This window comes from Mangifera indica, chromosome 6 (genome assembly GCF_011075055.1).
Source record: "Mangifera indica cultivar Alphonso chromosome 6, CATAS_Mindica_2.1, whole genome shotgun sequence".
Classification (NCBI taxonomy): Eukaryota; Viridiplantae; Streptophyta; class Magnoliopsida; order Sapindales; family Anacardiaceae; genus Mangifera; species Mangifera indica.
Window position 1 is genome coordinate 12,239,720 of NC_058142.1, and position 17,214 is coordinate 12,256,933.

A 17,214-nucleotide genomic window follows, 5' to 3' on the forward strand; every position below is an offset into this window, starting at 1 on the left:
AGCGTGAATTGATATTTTGAATTCTTGGTTTGATTCAGTTTGAATTCATTGTTTTAATCAATAGTTCAAATTCATGGATTTGATTCATAGTTAGAGTTCATCAATCATTGACAAAATAATTTTTTTTTAAATAATAGATAAAACTATCAATTTAAGATATAAATTCAAGTTGATTTAAACTAGGAATTTGAATCATCAATTTCAATCAAACCGAACCACAAATTTGAACTATATATTCAAACTTTAAATTCAAATTGAATTTAAATTGAACTAAATTAAACATCTCCTAACTCAAGTTCAATTAGATTTAAAAAACGAATCAAATCTTTTTACTTTAAATTTGTTTAATTTGAATTCAAACTGAGCCACTTTTTGAAACTCAATCAACTCAATTTTGAATCCAATCTCATTTGTACTTCTAAATTTTATCTTACATTTAATTGATATTAATATAAGTTAAGAATAAATAAATTATTTTATGATAAAAATTCGTGGATAAATTATTATTTAACTTAGGATCTTTTTATCATTTTAATAATTTAAAAAAAATAATTTTTTAAACAAATTTAACCTTTGTTGGAGAAAATGACTTTTCTCAAATTTAATAGATGAAAACATATAATCTCTTCAAACTTTTGGTAAAAAATAATTATATAATATATGTATTAAAAAAATATGATTTATAATTTTATTTTGATTAAAAATTTTTTAAACTAAAATTATAAAATGTTTTAAAAAATTTTATTAACTTAAACTAAATAATTTTATAAACTAAATCAAATTAAATTATAAATTATTAATAAGTCAGTTCAAATTTTTGATAAAAAATAATTTTATAACATATGTATTAAAAAATATGATTTATAATTTTATTTTGATTAAAAATTATTTAAACTAAAATTATAAACTGTTTTAAAAAGTTTTATTAACTTAAACTAAATAATTTTATAAATTAAATCAAATTAAATTATAAATTATTAATAAATCAATTTAATTTTATAATTTGAATCAAATTATACCGGCCTTTATTCACATTATACCAGTTTTGTTAATCATCACATGTCACAAATATCTAAAAATATTCCAACAAAATTAAAAAAATTAAATTTATATTTTAAAACAATTAGTTAACAGCATATAACGTAACATTAAAATCCAAAATTTATTTACCCAAATATGTTATTCACACTCTTCTCTCCCGCGATTACTGGTTCTTTTCTTACTCTCTGGCTATTGAAAATTTTGGGTTCGATCTGAATTTCTGATTTCTATTGATTTGCTATTAGCTGGCGGTTCGGATTCAGGGTTTCGTTTTCATCGCAGTTTGTTTGGCGGACCGCGATTAGGGTTTTGCGGTGTTCAGATCTGAATTTGTAGGTCGTTTTCGTGTTTGATTGCGAAGATGTTCTGGCGTATGGCAGGATTGTCTACTGCGTCTCCAGTGAGTTTTTGTCTCTGTTTCGATTTTGTTTTGGTTCTTTCGTTGCTAGATTCGTGATCACATATATTTACGTTGACATAGAGTTAGTTGTTTGGATTACATTGTTTATTGACTATTTTTTTAGTTTGGATGTATATACAGAATGGTGCTTTTGTTTTGGGTATGTTTTTATAACTCGTTTTGATTGGAATGAACGATTAGTTAGGTTGTGGTCTGGTATTTCGAATAAATAGGAATCGAATTTGTGATTAAAAAACAAAGTGTTTCTTTCAGAAAAGTTGCTATAGTGAGATGGTGAACTAAGTAAAGGGTGTTATCTGTTTGGATTTGATAAAAGAGTTATAGCTCGTCTCTTTAAGGAGATAGGAAAGACAATTATGCATTTTGATAACATTAGAAATGAAGTTACAGGGTTCTGCAAATGAGGCTATTGTATTGCTTAATTTAGATGCTAAGGTGTGAATCATCACATTGGAGAACAGAAAAGCTGTATAGTTTTACTCTGCATGTTTTGCGGCTTGCAAAATCCATATTGTTCTCATAATGAGAGATGTGTAGAAAAATATGTAATGGCTTCTTTCCAAAGAAATTTAATTTGCTACCAGGACCAGTAACTATGACTGTTCAGCATATCCAATCAGAGAAGATAAGATATTTGAGAGAACGTTTTAAGAAGGAGAAGGGAGAAACTGCTCTAATGATTGAAACAATTTGAGGGAAATCGACTGATGCTTGAGCTGTTGACCACAACAGATGCTGATACTATTCCAGAATGAACTTCGAGAAACTGTTTTTTTTAACTGTTGTCTTTTACCCCATTTATTGGTTTAAAGAAAAGAAAATTGGAATAAAAAGAGCCAATAGCTTTTTTTTCTCTAGCCTTTGATTCATTTTCTCAACCTCTTGGTTCTGGAAACTATCAACATTCAGTTTGACAGAAGAAATCAGTGAAGAGAGTAGATATTTCAGGTAGCTTTTCATTTTGACTGATGTGTTATCTCTTAACTAGATGGCTAAATTTGGTCAAGTCGAATAAAGATTTTGTATTTTGATGTTAGATCAGTTCATGAAAAAAAAGAAAAACAATTTCAAAAGAATCTAGCTCTCTTTGAAAATATTTTGCTGATTGTGGTTGTAAAAGTACTGTGTTGCATGCTACATGATTTGGACCTTTAAGACTATAGCGTCATAATGTATAATATGCCACTTCAGATGCTTCATCCCAAACTGGCTATGTACGAGGAAAGCTTGTGCTTGTCTTGTTATGATGGACGGAGAAGTTGTAGTTTTGCTTTAACCTGAGTTTTACTTTATTTCTTTTTTGGTGATAACACCTTTTTGTCTGTGTCATACATATAACCTTGCTAATTCTGTTTTGGAGGTTCCAAAATTTTTACCCAAACTGTTTTTAGAATTTCTGTTTCATTCATTTCACCATTTTTTTTGGTTTCCTAAATGTAGGTAGAGACAATTTTGGATAAAGAGAATTTCACATTGGAGGAGCTTCTTGATGAGGATGATATAATTCAAGAGTGCAAAGCTTTGAATGGACGACTTATAAATTTGTAATATTTTTTTTAAACTTCTTGTATATGACATCTCTATGTATTTTGCCTATATTTCTTTCATTGCTAGTGAGTGATTGATATCTAGGAACTTCTGCTTTGTGTTTATCTTTTACTTGTCCTTGTGAATTGTCTTTGCATTGTTAGTCTCTCTAAGATCATTGCTTTTCAATATTTCATGATACATGAGGCTAACTAGCAAAGATTGATTTTGGAATACAGTTTTAAAAGTGGAAGTATTAATCAAGGATTGATTCATTTTCTCACATGATTTAGTTGAGTTCAAAGTTAAATCAGTCTAGACTAAAATAACGGAGTGAAATATAAGTTTTAGTGATCTTTCCACAGTATGAAGATCTGTACAAGCTAATTGTAACTATTAGTCTAACCATTGTTCATTGTACTAAATATAAATTTCTAATGTAAGATATACGTCAGGAAACACTTGTTCTGAAATCCTGAATTGCCAACTTAAAATGACCACAAAATTTTGAAATAGGTGAACCAGATTTTAAATATTGATAAGTTTGACCTTGGACTAATATTATGGTATTGCTAGAAATCCTTCTCTAAATTATATGATGATTCAGTGGACCTCAATTGCAAAAGGGAAATCTAGCCTTCCTCTCTTTAATATAGTTGCAATTGGTTCATGATTCCAAAGGAGTTTTTTCATGAAAAAAAAAACTGTAATTATGCTGGACTTTGTTGCCATAAAGTATTTTAGTATCTGTGAGAGTTGTTGCCAAATGTTGTCTATTTCTCATGAAAGATTTACAGTGAACTAGTTGTATACTTCCTTGTGTACTGTTGCTGGGATCAATTAGTTTCTTTTCACTGAATTTTCTGCTTCACTAACTGATGATTACTTTATTTTCACTTATTTGATTGTTTCACTCAGTGCTTCTCAGGCACTAATATGTGGCTCTGAAGCACGTTTAATGTAATTAATTTTAAAAATGATGTAGTCAAACTTACAGTAGCTAAAACAAAATATTTTTCCCTCTGATTTTGCTTATTTACATGAGGGATATTCCTTGTGAGAGTCGCTAGCATTTGTGCCCATCTCAAAATTCAAATGCCTTGCCAATCTTCAAGTTGCTTCTCTCATCTTACGCTTATTCATTAGAGTTTTGTGTTTAGGATATATTGCTAGTGCCTTGGTGCCGCATGGATGCTGACTGCCCTTGGATAATGAAGGATATTTATTTATTTAGGAAAAAAAAAACTATACAAAAGATCATGAACGCTTGTAAAATATATTTCGTTATATGTTTTTCTCCATACTAAACTAAAATTAAGCCCTCAAATTTTCTTTACAAGCTTGCCATTGATTATTTTGACAGTTGATAATGATAATGGTGTTTTGGTTGTATTGCCTTTCAGATTTCATATTTTAGCTTCTAACCTTTGATCATTTGATATTTATTATTTTTCTTGTCTTCTAGTTTGCGAGAAAGGGCTCAGGTTGAACAACTGATTCAATATATTGTGGTTGAAGGTCCTGAGGATGCTGAAAAGAGGCGAACATTTAAGTAGGTTTAATGGATGAACATGTTAATCTTGTTGCTACATTGTATACCAGTGTGGATACAGTTGTTGATATTGCATTTATTTTATTGATCATGTAGGTTTCCTTTTATTGCTTGTGAGATTTTTACTTGTGAGGTTGATATCATCCTTAAGACATTGGTAGAGGATGAGGAGGTAAGACACCAACTCTGCTCCTTTCTAGCTGGGCATTTTGTATTTCCAGAACTTCAATCTCTGAATTGTCTGGTCATTGCTTATTTTCAGTTGATGAATTTGTTGTTTTCCTTTTTGGAACCGGAAAACTTGCATAGCACATTACTGGCTGGGTACTTCAGCAAGGTACCTTATACTGAACTTTTAATATATTAGTATGTCAGATGAAGGAACTATCAATATTCTCTTCATTGGAGGTTCTCTGTATATTCTAATTATCATTTTATCTCTTCTTATGTTGCCCTATTGTATTCTTTGTAGGTTGTGATTTGTCTGTTGTTGCGGAAGACAATTCCTTTTATGCATTATATTAAAGTAAGTTAAGCTGTTATCACATTTAAAATATTTTACCGATTTTTGTAAAGTGGAATCTGCATATAACAGTGAATGAAAGGAATCTGTATATATTAACTTACTTTAACAGTGAATAAATTGACATTTGTTGATGATACAGTTTATAACAGCATCCTCCATGAGATGTTTGCAGTTTTACCAATCATGAGAGTTCTGGGACCATTGTATTTCCCTGCTTGTTTGGTTACCTATTGCATTGTTATCCGAAGGTCAAGGAAGATCCATTTGTTTTTATAGAATAAAAAGTTGAAAAATCATGAAAATTGATGCTTTGATGTTGCTGTCTGTTGATGGTGCTTTTGAATTGTAACTACAGCTAGGTCTGATTTTTGGTTTAATTTTACTGAGTCAGTTGAGCTGAATTTCAATGAATCCCATAGATTTAGCTGAAATTGTATTCTTGTTCAGAACTGAGCATGCCATTGCTGTCTTCTTGGTATGCAAGATAACCTGACTTGTGTAAATTTAGAATTTCCTTGACCTTGTGGAGTTGGATCATGTACATTATGATTGTGTGATATTGAAAATTGTGAAATATGAATTTTAAGCCAGTGTTGTTGCGTACATTAAATGATTTATAATCGCCTTTGATTTTCATTGAGTATAATAGTTGACTTTAATAATTGAGAATCACTAAAGGGTATGTTCATATTTGAAATGATTTTTGATCTCTTTGTTTATAGTCCACTAATATGCCTATTTCATTTTCCCTTTATATGGTTTAACTGCTTCTTATCAATTTATATAAAAAAATGTTCTATAATATTTGACTTTTTTCTGAGAGCAATGCCTCATGCTGATCAGTGTAATGAAGCATTATAGTGCCGGGCTTAACGATTTTTCAGTCCCAGGAAATTTGAGGTTGTTTTTGTGGATTTTAAAAAAGAATTGATATTTTTAAGATTCAATTTGAATTTTGTGTATATCACTTGCACTGTTTTTTTGACAGTTATATTTAGGAGTAATGGTTTGCAATATTGTTATTACTTAAATAATTTATGTTTCTGCAAGTCATATACCTTATAAAATGATGGAAAATTCTCTATTCACCTTTAGATTCTTCTTACAACACTGGGTTAAAACCATTTCTCACCACCCAATGCATCTACAAGTTGAATTTTTTGTTAATCTAGTTTAATTTAATTTCATTCTTTTAATGTTTCTGAATGATGTATAGTAAGCTGATGTGCCTTTCTTTTGCTGTCATCCAGGCACATCAAGAAATTATTCCTCGGCTAGTAGACCTGATTGGTATAACCTCTATAATGGAGGTTGGTTGTTCATTTTTATATGTTGCTTCTTGTATATAAACTGCTTGCTGAAAATTATATATTGGTTACATTCAATTGCAACTGTATTGTGCCTGTGTTGTATGACTATAATTGCTACCTCTTTGTAAACAGGTTTTAGTACGTCTCATAGGTGCTGATGAGCACATGTATACAAACCATACTGAGTCAATGCAGTGGATAGAGGAAACAAATGTACTAGAGATGATTGTGGACAAGTTCAGCTCTTCAGTAAGCTCCCTCCATTTTCTCTATTTCTGTTCTTATATTTTTATATCTTGATAAGGTGAGACTGCAATATTTCCTTGCTATTGCATTTATATTAAAAACATTGGGCTTTCTTAATTTTGAACCTGTCACTTTTTTCCCATTGGAGTGACTTGCATATACAATAAAACCCTATAAAATAATCGCCTTGGGTCCAAATAAATCTAATAATTAAGCGAAGTATTAATTAATCTATAAATTAATAAATTATTATTATTTTTAATTTATCAAAATATCTCTTATTTTCCTAATTTTGCTTATTTAATCAAACTAGCAATTTATTTTGCTTATTTAAATAACTAAGATTCATTTTACTTAACAAAGTAAAGTCATAAATGTCCTTATCAAAATACATCCAATGTACATACTTCTAATTAATTTGTTTAGGAACATTTAATTATATAAAAACCTACAGGAAAAAAAGATTCATTGTACTTAATGCCTCGTAAAATCATGAAAGTACTTAATTTTCAATATAGTTCTATGTATTCCTAATTAATTTGCTTATGAACATTTAATCATATAAAACACTACAATATATAAGTAGGGGTAACTTAAGGCTATAGAAAAGCATATCAAACTGTACATGATAGAAATGTTGCGTAGTATGCTTCATGCAAAGAAGCCCTCAAAGGAATAATGATGTAGAATAATTTCTTGCTACAAACGAAAAATCTTCACCAGAACTTCATAGTGCATTATGAAAATCAAAGATTAGATCCAACTCAACTTTGACTTCACGAAAAAGCAAACAACACAAGATTCATATTTTAAGGTATCCTTGTCCATGTAATATGTATTAATATCAAGGAGTTATTAATTTATATTAGTAGTGGGACATATAGAAACCTTTAACGGTTTTATTATTGTGTATTATCTTATAAATTTGTCGAATTTATTAATTTAGCCCACTGGCCCAAGTCAGTACTGGGAAAAAAAATTATTTTATCATGAATATTAGTTTATCGCATATTAATTCGTCAGGTTTTACTGTATTTATATTTTAATATGCATATGAAAGTAATCCTCACTTACTGTGGTTGTTATATAACTTATGGGTTGATATGTAAAGATGTGGTGATGATTTTTGGATAACTTTAGCAGTAGGCATATCTACAAATTAACATTAACAACCTGGGTTTTGCTCCCAGAATTTTGTATGTCAGGAGCATATAAAAGAGTTATTTTATTTGCCTTTTTAGACACTATATGTGCAAAGAAAATTTGGAAGCTAAACTTAATCAGGAGTTTAAAACTATCTCAATTACCCCAAAAAAAAAAAAGTTTAAAACTATCTTGTGATATGGAGGAAATTCTGAAAGCTTATTAAATGAAATCAATTTGAGTTGGTTATTAATGTAATAATAATGTTGGAATAACGTTATTTGCTGGAAAAATAAAGGAATTCATTTCCAAGTTTTGTTTTGACTAGATTTTATTTAGACAAGCAGTTACATAATTGCAATGGTTAATAAAATTATTTGCTATTCATCGGAATTATGAATCTTGATGGTAATGGAAATATCAGGTAGTTTAATCTAATTCAGGCAATACGAGCTTCCTGTTTTTTGGCTTTGTTAATGAGGCATGTTGCTCTAGGAAGCAGACAAGCTGCTGCTGTGTTACGGAATTTTTACACTTATGGCAGCGTTTTGGGCTATATGAAACAGGAGGGATTTTTGAAGTTACAACGTGGGAAGAAATTTTGTCTATTTTGGATAAAAAAGAAAAATTTTGGGCTTCTCTTTGGACATCTATACTTCAGAGTTTCATGATGTCTCTTCTTTCTTTATTCAGCATTTTGGGAAGCTCCAATTACCTAGCTGGGGAATATTTTTGTGCAAATTTGATTAGGGATCTTTTATTTTTAAGGTTGATGATTTTGGAATATGGGATGTGTTTATCATTTTGCATGGTTTATTGAATGTTGAGAGTTTTAGGGGCAACTTTCTCTCTTTTGTGTTGACAACTTGTCTATTTTTGTACTTTTTGTTTTAATAGAGTATGTTTCCTAGAAAAATAAAATATGTCAGAAAGTTTATGGGTATTTAAATGAGTGACTATATTGGGAGATCTCATTAACAAGGTCATTTGCCAATTTATTTACCTTGTGTCATTGTGCCACTTTCTTCAAATGTTACTGCATTTTCTAAGATGTTTGGTCTTTTTGAGTTGAACCCCTTTCAAAAGGTTTTTTAGACGAGATACTGGTTTCTTAAATTGTTATAGCAATACATCTTTGTCTTTTCACTTCTGGAATGTAAAGTTTGAAAGTAAAATGCATGTTCGATCTATTTGGTATTCACACTGTTAATTAACATTCAGCAATAATTGGTGTGTCTATTATAGATATAATTTTTTTTGCCGCAGGATTGTCCAGAGGTGCATGCAAATGCAGCTGAAACGCTGTGTTCTATAGCACGATTTGCTCCCCCTGGTCTTGCTGCTAAGATTGCTAGTCCAAAGTATTATTTTATCTTCCATTGTTTCTCAGATTAACCGCTAATGGTTCCGTATGGCATCCCTTTATCTTATTATTGGTCAATTTCTTTTTCCATGCTATCATGCAGTTTTATAGGGAGATTATTTCATCATGCTTTGGAAGACTCTCGGCCAAAGTCTGTTCTGGTTAACTCTTTGTCTATCTTCATATCTTTGTTAGACCATAAGAGGCTAACATTGGGGACGTACTATATGTTCAACCGTCAGCTAGCTCACGGTTCCACAGTAACTGCAAATCCAGAGACAGTTGAAGGAATGCTTAGTAGCCTAGGTGAATATTGAGTCAATAGGTTTTCCATTCTTTGGTGATACCGGATTAGAGCATGGTCTGTTTATGTCTCTAATTTGTTTCCTTTTTATGACTGAAGACACTTAATTTTGATGTTGTACAATTCTGCAGGTGATTTACTAAAGCTTTTGGACGTGTCATCTGAGGAGAGTGTTTTGCTAACTACTTATGGGAAGTTGCAGCCACCTCTTGGGAAACATCGCCTGAAGGTATGTTTTATGGGTTTATTCTACTCCTTTTTCTGTCTTTGTGGGATTTAAAAGCTATGTTATCTTTGGTCCTTCGCATAAGTAGATTATTACTGATTTTTGAGAAATTTCTACTATATGACTGTTTTGTAGCTAGCCCCAGCTTGAATTTCCCTTTTTATTTTACAGCAAGCTAATGAGTGATTTTGCTATTCTTACTGACATCTAATTGAACATGGATGTTTTCAGATTGTAGAGTTCTTTTCAGTATTGCTAACAGTTGGTAGTGAAGCGGCTGAGAAGGAATTAATTCGCCTTGGTGCAGTGAAAAGAATTTTGGACTTGGTCTTTGAGTAAGTTAAAAGAAGCTCTGCTATGCAATGGAGGGTGATCGGACCTTAGGCCTTATGCTTTTTTTTAATTGTGACTGTAGGTACCCATACAATAATTTTTTGCATCATCATGTAGAGACGATAATCTTATCTTGTTTGGAGAGCAAAAATGCTCCTCTTATCGAGCACCTTCTTCATGAATGCAATCTGGCAGGGAAAATTCTTGAAGCAGAGAAGGATTTCACTTTGAAAGCTGACTCAAATAAGGTAATTGTCCTGTATTATTTTTATTTGACTTTTCTATAATGTTTTTGTTGCTCACGATCTGTACTTTACCGATTCTTTGCTAATTAGAATTAATTTATTTCTCCCACAGCCAACCATCCCTGCTGAGGGCAGATTGCTGCCCAGGATAGGAAATCTTGGACACTTAACACGCATATCTAACAAACTTGTGCAGCTAGGAAATAGCAACAATGAAATTCAGGCATATTTGCAGGTTTTTTCTCAATCTCTACTATTGTTTAATCCGTTAATAGGCAAAATTTCTGAGCAATAAAGTTCTTTCTCAGGCTTGCAAAGATGTAAAGTCAAGACTGGGGTCTGATTGGCTTAGTTATATAGTGTAGAATAGTATTTGCATGGTGCAACTGTAAGTATTATATTAAGTAGTTTATAGGTCTTTTATTTATTTATTTATGATTGTAGTTGTAGAGACTGTTTTATTTCAAAATGATTGAAAGTTGATGCCAACTTTGAGTTGATTCCTCTCTCCCTTCCTAGAAAGTTTTCCAACTATTTGTGTCATGTGCAGCACATTGTCAGTATATCTTGATTTTGATTATCTTGTTCTATATATAACTTATCTTATCTAAAACCATCTATTTTTCTCAAATATTGTTTGAATATTTTTAGTTTTTTTTTAAATACTCTTTATGGTTTATTATATTTTTACAGGAAAACAGTGAATGGAGTGATTGGCAAATAAACGTCTTATCAAAACGAAACACAGTGGAGAATGTATATCAGTGGGCTTGCGGGTATTTTTTTTTTCTTTTAGATGATGTTGTTAATCATGCCAAAGGTTTTGTTTCTGAGTCTTTCTTGCTTACGCATCTAAATGTGGAATAAATTTTAGCTACTTTATATAGGGTTGGATTATGTATGCTTTCTTTACAAATTGGCATTTTGTAGTGATTGTTTTCTTTATAGAAGTTATTGATACATTCTCTGAATTAAGAGCCATAAAGATATATGCAAGGATTTATGTTTTAAATTTTCAGTGTTATTTTGGTATGTTTAATGATTAATCATCCTATGCTTTTGTTTTCCATATCATTAGGTCTGGGTGTTATGCAGTTGTGATTTGGCTGCTCTATGCCATTGCTTATTGTGGGCTTCAATTTTGATTTCGAACAAACTGTTGGCTAGGTGTCCTTAATCATCTCATTTTTCTTCATACCATATCACTTAGTCTGCATGGTGTACTTCTTTGCACATTCTAGGCATATTTCGATTAGTAAAGAAGTTTGAGCTTTATATTTTGCTAGTGTGTTGTCAGGTTATTGTTCTCATCAATTATGTACAGTAGAAGTCTGAGTGTTAACAGCATACATGTTTGGATCTTCAACACCCCCTTCTCCCTTTAAATAATAAATTTTATTTAAGATACAATTGATTGCAAAGGAGTGGACCAGTAGTCCACAGAAAAAGAAAGTTAAGAAATATAAATCTCATTCACAACACTCCAATTCTCTTTTATACAAGCTGATCCATTATTTACTAATGGAAGTGCAACACTGTTGGCTATATTATATGCATTCTAGAGTAGTTCAATGAATTTATGGGATGACCAAATCATGTTGTAATCAATTTTGTTACTAATGGAAGTGCAACACTGTTGGCTATATTATATGCATTCTAGAGTAGTTCAATGAATTTATGGGATGACCAAATCATGTTGTAATCAATTTTGTTGCTTGGAATACCAAGGCTAGTTTAATAGTTCTTTTTCGTGTGTGTGTGTGTGTCTAAGTGATTGGTAAGAAGTTTTGTTTCATTAAATGTTGCATCTGATGGGTTGGGGATTCTAGTTCTTATCTATTTTGGCGTTGTTACTTGTGAGATTCACAACAAAGATAGACTTTGCCTTTAAATATTATTATTACTTATTTAATGGCTGGTACACTTGTATTGAATATAATATGTGTGATTTTATATACTTTTATTTATATAGGAATTTTTTATTTGTTTAAACAGGAGGCCTACAGCTCTACGTGACCAGAATAGGGATAGTGATGATGATGATTACCAAAATAGAGATTACGATGTTGCAGCCCTGGCAAATAATTTGAGCCAGGCCTTTCGATATGGAATTTACAGCAATGATGATATTGATGAGGTGCTTTTTAGGGCTTTTTGATTACTCCTGTTGTAATACATTTTCTTAATTCTTTTATTCTTATCAATAAATATTCATTAACTTATTTAATATTATAAGAAGGGGTAGTATGAAGGTGGATAATAAATATATTTTTATATTTGCAACTAGTCAAATAGGTTACTGACAGAGACGTGATTGCAGAGCCATATCACTCTTGTTTGATCGACAGAATTCATGACCTCTTTTTATGCTAGTTATTGGCATTTGAATTGGTGGGTCTAGGAAATACCTAGCAAAGGTATGAGGCAGACTTGCCATTTTTAGAGAACAGATTTACCTATTCTAGAATGAGTAATATTCCTGTGGTAAGACCATAAAAAGAGTAAAGCCTTTGTTTATGGTCATGATAGATGATAGGAATTAGGGTCAAAGATTTTTACATGATTTTTCTCTTGTGGTCTATTCTGCCTTCTACCTCCTTAAAATGTCTTTGGATTTTGTATGATGACCAGTTTTACTGAAGCATTTGTTTGGCTTTTCTGTGGTCATAAATCTGTCATAAATCCATGTGCATTTGTCTGGAAATGGTATAAACTAACACTGCATTATTCTTGCAGTTCTCTTTTCCACACGTCTAAATAAAATTATCAAGCAGTAAATTCAGTATGCGTTTTAAATATTAAAATTTTATTCTTCAATTTATTTGAGACAGAAGAAATCACACCAACGTTTTTAATGTTTAGAAAATATACTTTTATGAGTCTCTGCATTAAGTAATTATTGCTGGTTGTCATCTTCTTCAAATTTGTATGTTGTCACCTCACTTCTATAAATTCTTTATTGATGAAGTAACCTAAGCAGTTCTTGGGAATGAAGAGATATGCTTCTATCCAAATAAAAACTCTGTTTTCATTTTTGAATAGAATTTGTTTCTTAACATCATTATGGGAGATGGTCACTAAAGAATTCAAGGATACTTAATTTTCGATTGGAAAACTGGGAAGCTCGTTTGCACTAAAGTTAGAGGCTGATTTTTATAGTTCAATATGGTAGAGAAATGTTTGATCTTTTGTAAATTTAAAAGAGGACTTCTGGTCCATCTCAGTATTTGTATCTTCTTTGTGATAGAAATGAAATGGTACTGTTTCTTTCTATAGAGGGTTGGCATTCTCTGTTTAGGATAACATTACCCAGCATTTTTTGACTTTTCAAAGTACAGATCTCTTTATATTTTATTATGTAAGGGACATCATTCTTTGATGTTGATGATAAGACTGAGATAGTTTTCTCCATTTTGGAGATGGGTGCAACTGTTGTGGTAAGCCATTTTCTTGGGAATATATTATTCTGATGCGGATGTTCTAGTGCAAATGCTTGAATGGATGTTTGTACTATGGTAACCTGAATTTATCTTCTTTCGTTTACCTGTCCTTTCCTTTTAGCTATTAGATTGGAATCAATATATCGTTTATGTAATTCTTGTAATGCTAATTTCATGTATCTGTGATATTTATTTATTGAATTATAGCATGTTAATCAATATTCATATCAATTCTAAATTATTGACTGTAAATTTTTCCTTGGTTACTTCACTTCTCTTTGTCCAAGTTGCTTTCCCTTTTTCCAGTAGTTTCTCTTTTCATTGAGATACTGTGTAGCTGTCACTACTTGCTAATTCCTTTTTTATGGATCAGGCACATGGCTCTCTTGAACGAGATGATGAGGTATGAGATACAATTATATTTCAGCTTTGCTTTATTGATTGTGAAGAGAATAACTTGCAAGTATTTGTTTCAGCATCTGCCTTCCTAACCCTATTTCTCTTCCATTTCTGTTAATGATGATGATGATGATCATCAGCAGCAGCATTATTTTCAATGTTTTTTAATCAGTCCATGCTTGATTCTTCTTGTTTTATGTGGCAATATTTTGTTAATTTCATATTGGATCTTTTTGATGAGTTATAAAAAATTGTATCAAACCTTTTCTCAGAGATGTGTGAAGTGATACAGCTTTATGTTTTCTTTCTGATTATATTGGAAAATTTTCGCTATGTAATCCTATTTGAATTAAGTTATTTGATTTCTTCATGTAAATGACATTTTGGGTCAAACATTGTTTGCAGAATTAATTGGTTTCTATCTAGTTTCTTCTTTCTTTGATTTGTTTATTTATTTTTGGGTTGCCTTTTTGTTTTGGGGACATTTTTCTGTGAATTTGTATCTCGTACTCCTGAACTGTACACATTGAGAGTTTATGAACCTAGATTCCCTGGGTGGGTAGAAAGCAAATTTTTCTGGCTTCTCTTAGCATGTTCACTTGTAGATTCTTTTTTTATTTTATTTAAAAAAAATCCAGTTTTATATTAAGAAAAATCTTGGTATATCATACATGCATTACTGTCAACTAAATTACTGTTAAGAATGCAGGTAGTACTTCCAAAAATGACAAGTTTATTAGATGTCCTATTTATGTACCATAATTTTTGCCGAAAGTAGTTTAACAAAGTTCTACTATGATCTATCATCATTAGAGTCATTGGTCTTTCCTAGATAAACAGCAATAAATTTAATCTTTTCCCAGTTGATGGCTTAATATGAAGATTGTTAAATACAATTTTTTTTTTTTTTTAAAACAAGCCAATTCTAGTTTCTAACATATCTTACAGAACTAGTTCTGTCTTATTAAAGAAAGAAATATTTTAGTGGATATTTTCTGATGGAGATATTTTACAGGATGTCTACTTTGATGATGAATCTGCTGAAGTTGTTATTTCTTCGCTGCGTCTGGGAGACGACCAAGAAAGGTAGGTGAAAGCTCTTACTAATCTTGTATTTCTGTTCATTTGGTCTCCAAGCAGAAGGGGAGATCTGGAAGACTCATTTAGATATAAAATAATACAAGCATTCTATTAGACCTATAAACCTCATGTCTGAATTTCTTTCATTATAAGTTATAGATAAAAAGGTGGTTTTTGTGCTTAAAGATCGACTATTAGCAATGTAGCAAATCCAACAGATAAAAAATAATAATTTTATCTTGAAATATAGACCATGTTGCATAACCTTTTTTTTTTTGGGTTATTACATTGGCTTTTGAACTAGTAGCCCCAATTTTGTAAAATAGAGAATAAGAACACCACTTTGCTTGTGTTACGGCTATGTGGAATATGTGTTCTTAGGGTATTTTATGTAGGTCTGGCTGACTCAGTCTGTTCAGCAAAGAACAGCTGATGTTTGAGGCACACACCTGGTCCATTTGGTTGGCTTGAATGCAGACAATGTGCAGGTGAAATCAACTCCGGTTTAACTAGTGCTTGGATTAGAATGTTTTTAAGTTTTTGCAACATTCCTTGGGATTGGATGCCTGGATGTTTGCTACTGCTACCTATTTTGTCTTTGCTTTACCATTCTAATTATATTAGTTTAATTGAGGAAAAATGATTTGGATTGTTCTTTCTGGAAGCCTTCTGATGTAAATAACCTAGCTTTACGTAATTTTTTGCATTTATAATCAGTGGTACCATTGCTTAAGTTTACTATTTAGATATGATTTCTATTCTATTCTATTCTATTCTAGACCTAGTTACCGGTGCTTCTTCTATGGCCTTTGCAGTAGTTCTCTTTTTACAAATTCCAATTGGTTTGCTTTTGAGGAGGAAAGAATCACCAATGACCACTCCACTGCATCGCTTGCTTCTCCTTTCTTTAATAATGAAGAAGCCGCTGTTACTAAGAGTGGAGGTGATGATGTGGTGGTTGTTGGGGAAGCTGATGACTTGGATGACACTGAAATGTCTCCTGCCCTAGCAGAAACAAAATCGGAACAAGCTGTTGTTGTCAATCTGCCTAAAGATTCTGAAGAAACAGGAACCAGTGTAACTGAAAAGCCTGCTGTGTGGGTTGAATGGAGGGAGACTCCAGATTCAAGTAACCCATCTGATGCAAGTGAACCTCTTAGTGTACCGAATGGTGAGGTGCAGTTAGACTCGAAGGATTTGGCTTTTGATCGTGGCCCAGATGCTTCCTCTTCCTCTGGTGGAACAGCAAATGCTGATGCCAGAGATTTGCCCCAGTCAGAAGATGAAAATAAAAGCCCTAGTTCTAGTCCTTCAGAGATTCCACAACCAGAGAACAGTAAACCAAGTCCAGAACCAATCACTTCCACTGAGGCGAAAACAGCAGTAGAAGCAGCAGAAGGCACTCCTGAAGTAAACAAGAGGGATGAAGAGATGAAAGAAACATTAAACTGATGTATATACAACAACTAACTCACACTGCATAATATTCCATGTAGTGAGAAGATGAATATTGAAAGATTGGCCTCTGTACTTTTGGAGCCTTCTTCTGTAAATTGTCTAAGTAGGCTTGATTCTTTCTCCTCAGTCATTGAAGAGAGTTTTTACCCTGCCAGATGATGAGGGGACTTTTTAGAAGTATTGCATTGCAACATTTAATGAATTAATTTTAGCTTTTAGGTAGGGATTCAGAAATGGAATTTGTGAACTGAATCGTACACAGCATTTTCAATACAATAATCTGTTCATGTCTATATGTGACTCTCCTTCATAATATATAATTTAATCATAAGAATGTCTTCTATCATAGAATTAACTAATCATATTTTTCTTTAATTTTTAGAATATTCTCTCAGTCCATTGCTTTGCACAAGCCAAATGCCACAAAAAAGATCTGACTGTGCCCTTGAACAAAATTAATCAATATTTTCTTTGCCAAGTAATATTCATCAATCTTTAATGGAAATAACAAAAGATGTGCTTTTATCTTTTTGTATTTTTGTTCAAGTCCAAGTGAAGCAAGACAACAGCAAATTGCCACCAGAAATGGTAAGAAAAATG

General features: G+C 31.7%; 1 protein-coding gene across 3 annotated transcripts; it reads left to right on the forward strand.

Moving 5' to 3' along the window:
• Positions 1–1,154: 1,154 nt before the first annotated feature.
• Positions 1,155–16,907, forward strand: LOC123218665 (serine/threonine-protein phosphatase 6 regulatory subunit 3). Of its 3 annotated transcripts, XM_044640193.1 has the most exons (20): positions 1,156–1,210; positions 1,324–1,441; positions 2,903–3,006; positions 4,455–4,541; positions 4,638–4,713; positions 4,804–4,878; positions 5,014–5,067; positions 6,318–6,377; positions 6,510–6,626; positions 9,033–9,127; positions 9,233–9,435; positions 9,565–9,662; positions 9,891–9,994; positions 10,075–10,240; positions 10,350–10,472; positions 10,931–11,013; positions 12,233–12,374; positions 14,051–14,080; positions 15,092–15,162; positions 15,972–16,907. In XM_044640193.1, exons 2-20 carry the CDS (start codon positions 1,403–1,405, stop codon positions 16,606–16,608), a joined length of 2,364 nt encoding a protein of 787 aa, XP_044496128.1. In that variant the 5' UTR covers positions 1,156–1,210; positions 1,324–1,402; the 3' UTR covers positions 16,609–16,907. The 3 variants fall into 3 exon arrangements, with proteins under 3 accessions (XP_044496129.1, XP_044496128.1, XP_044496127.1); XM_044640194.1 differs by having other exon boundaries at positions 1,155–1,441; positions 15,975–16,907; XM_044640192.1 differs by having other exon boundaries at positions 1,156–1,441.
• Positions 16,908–17,214: the final 307 nt, after the last annotated feature.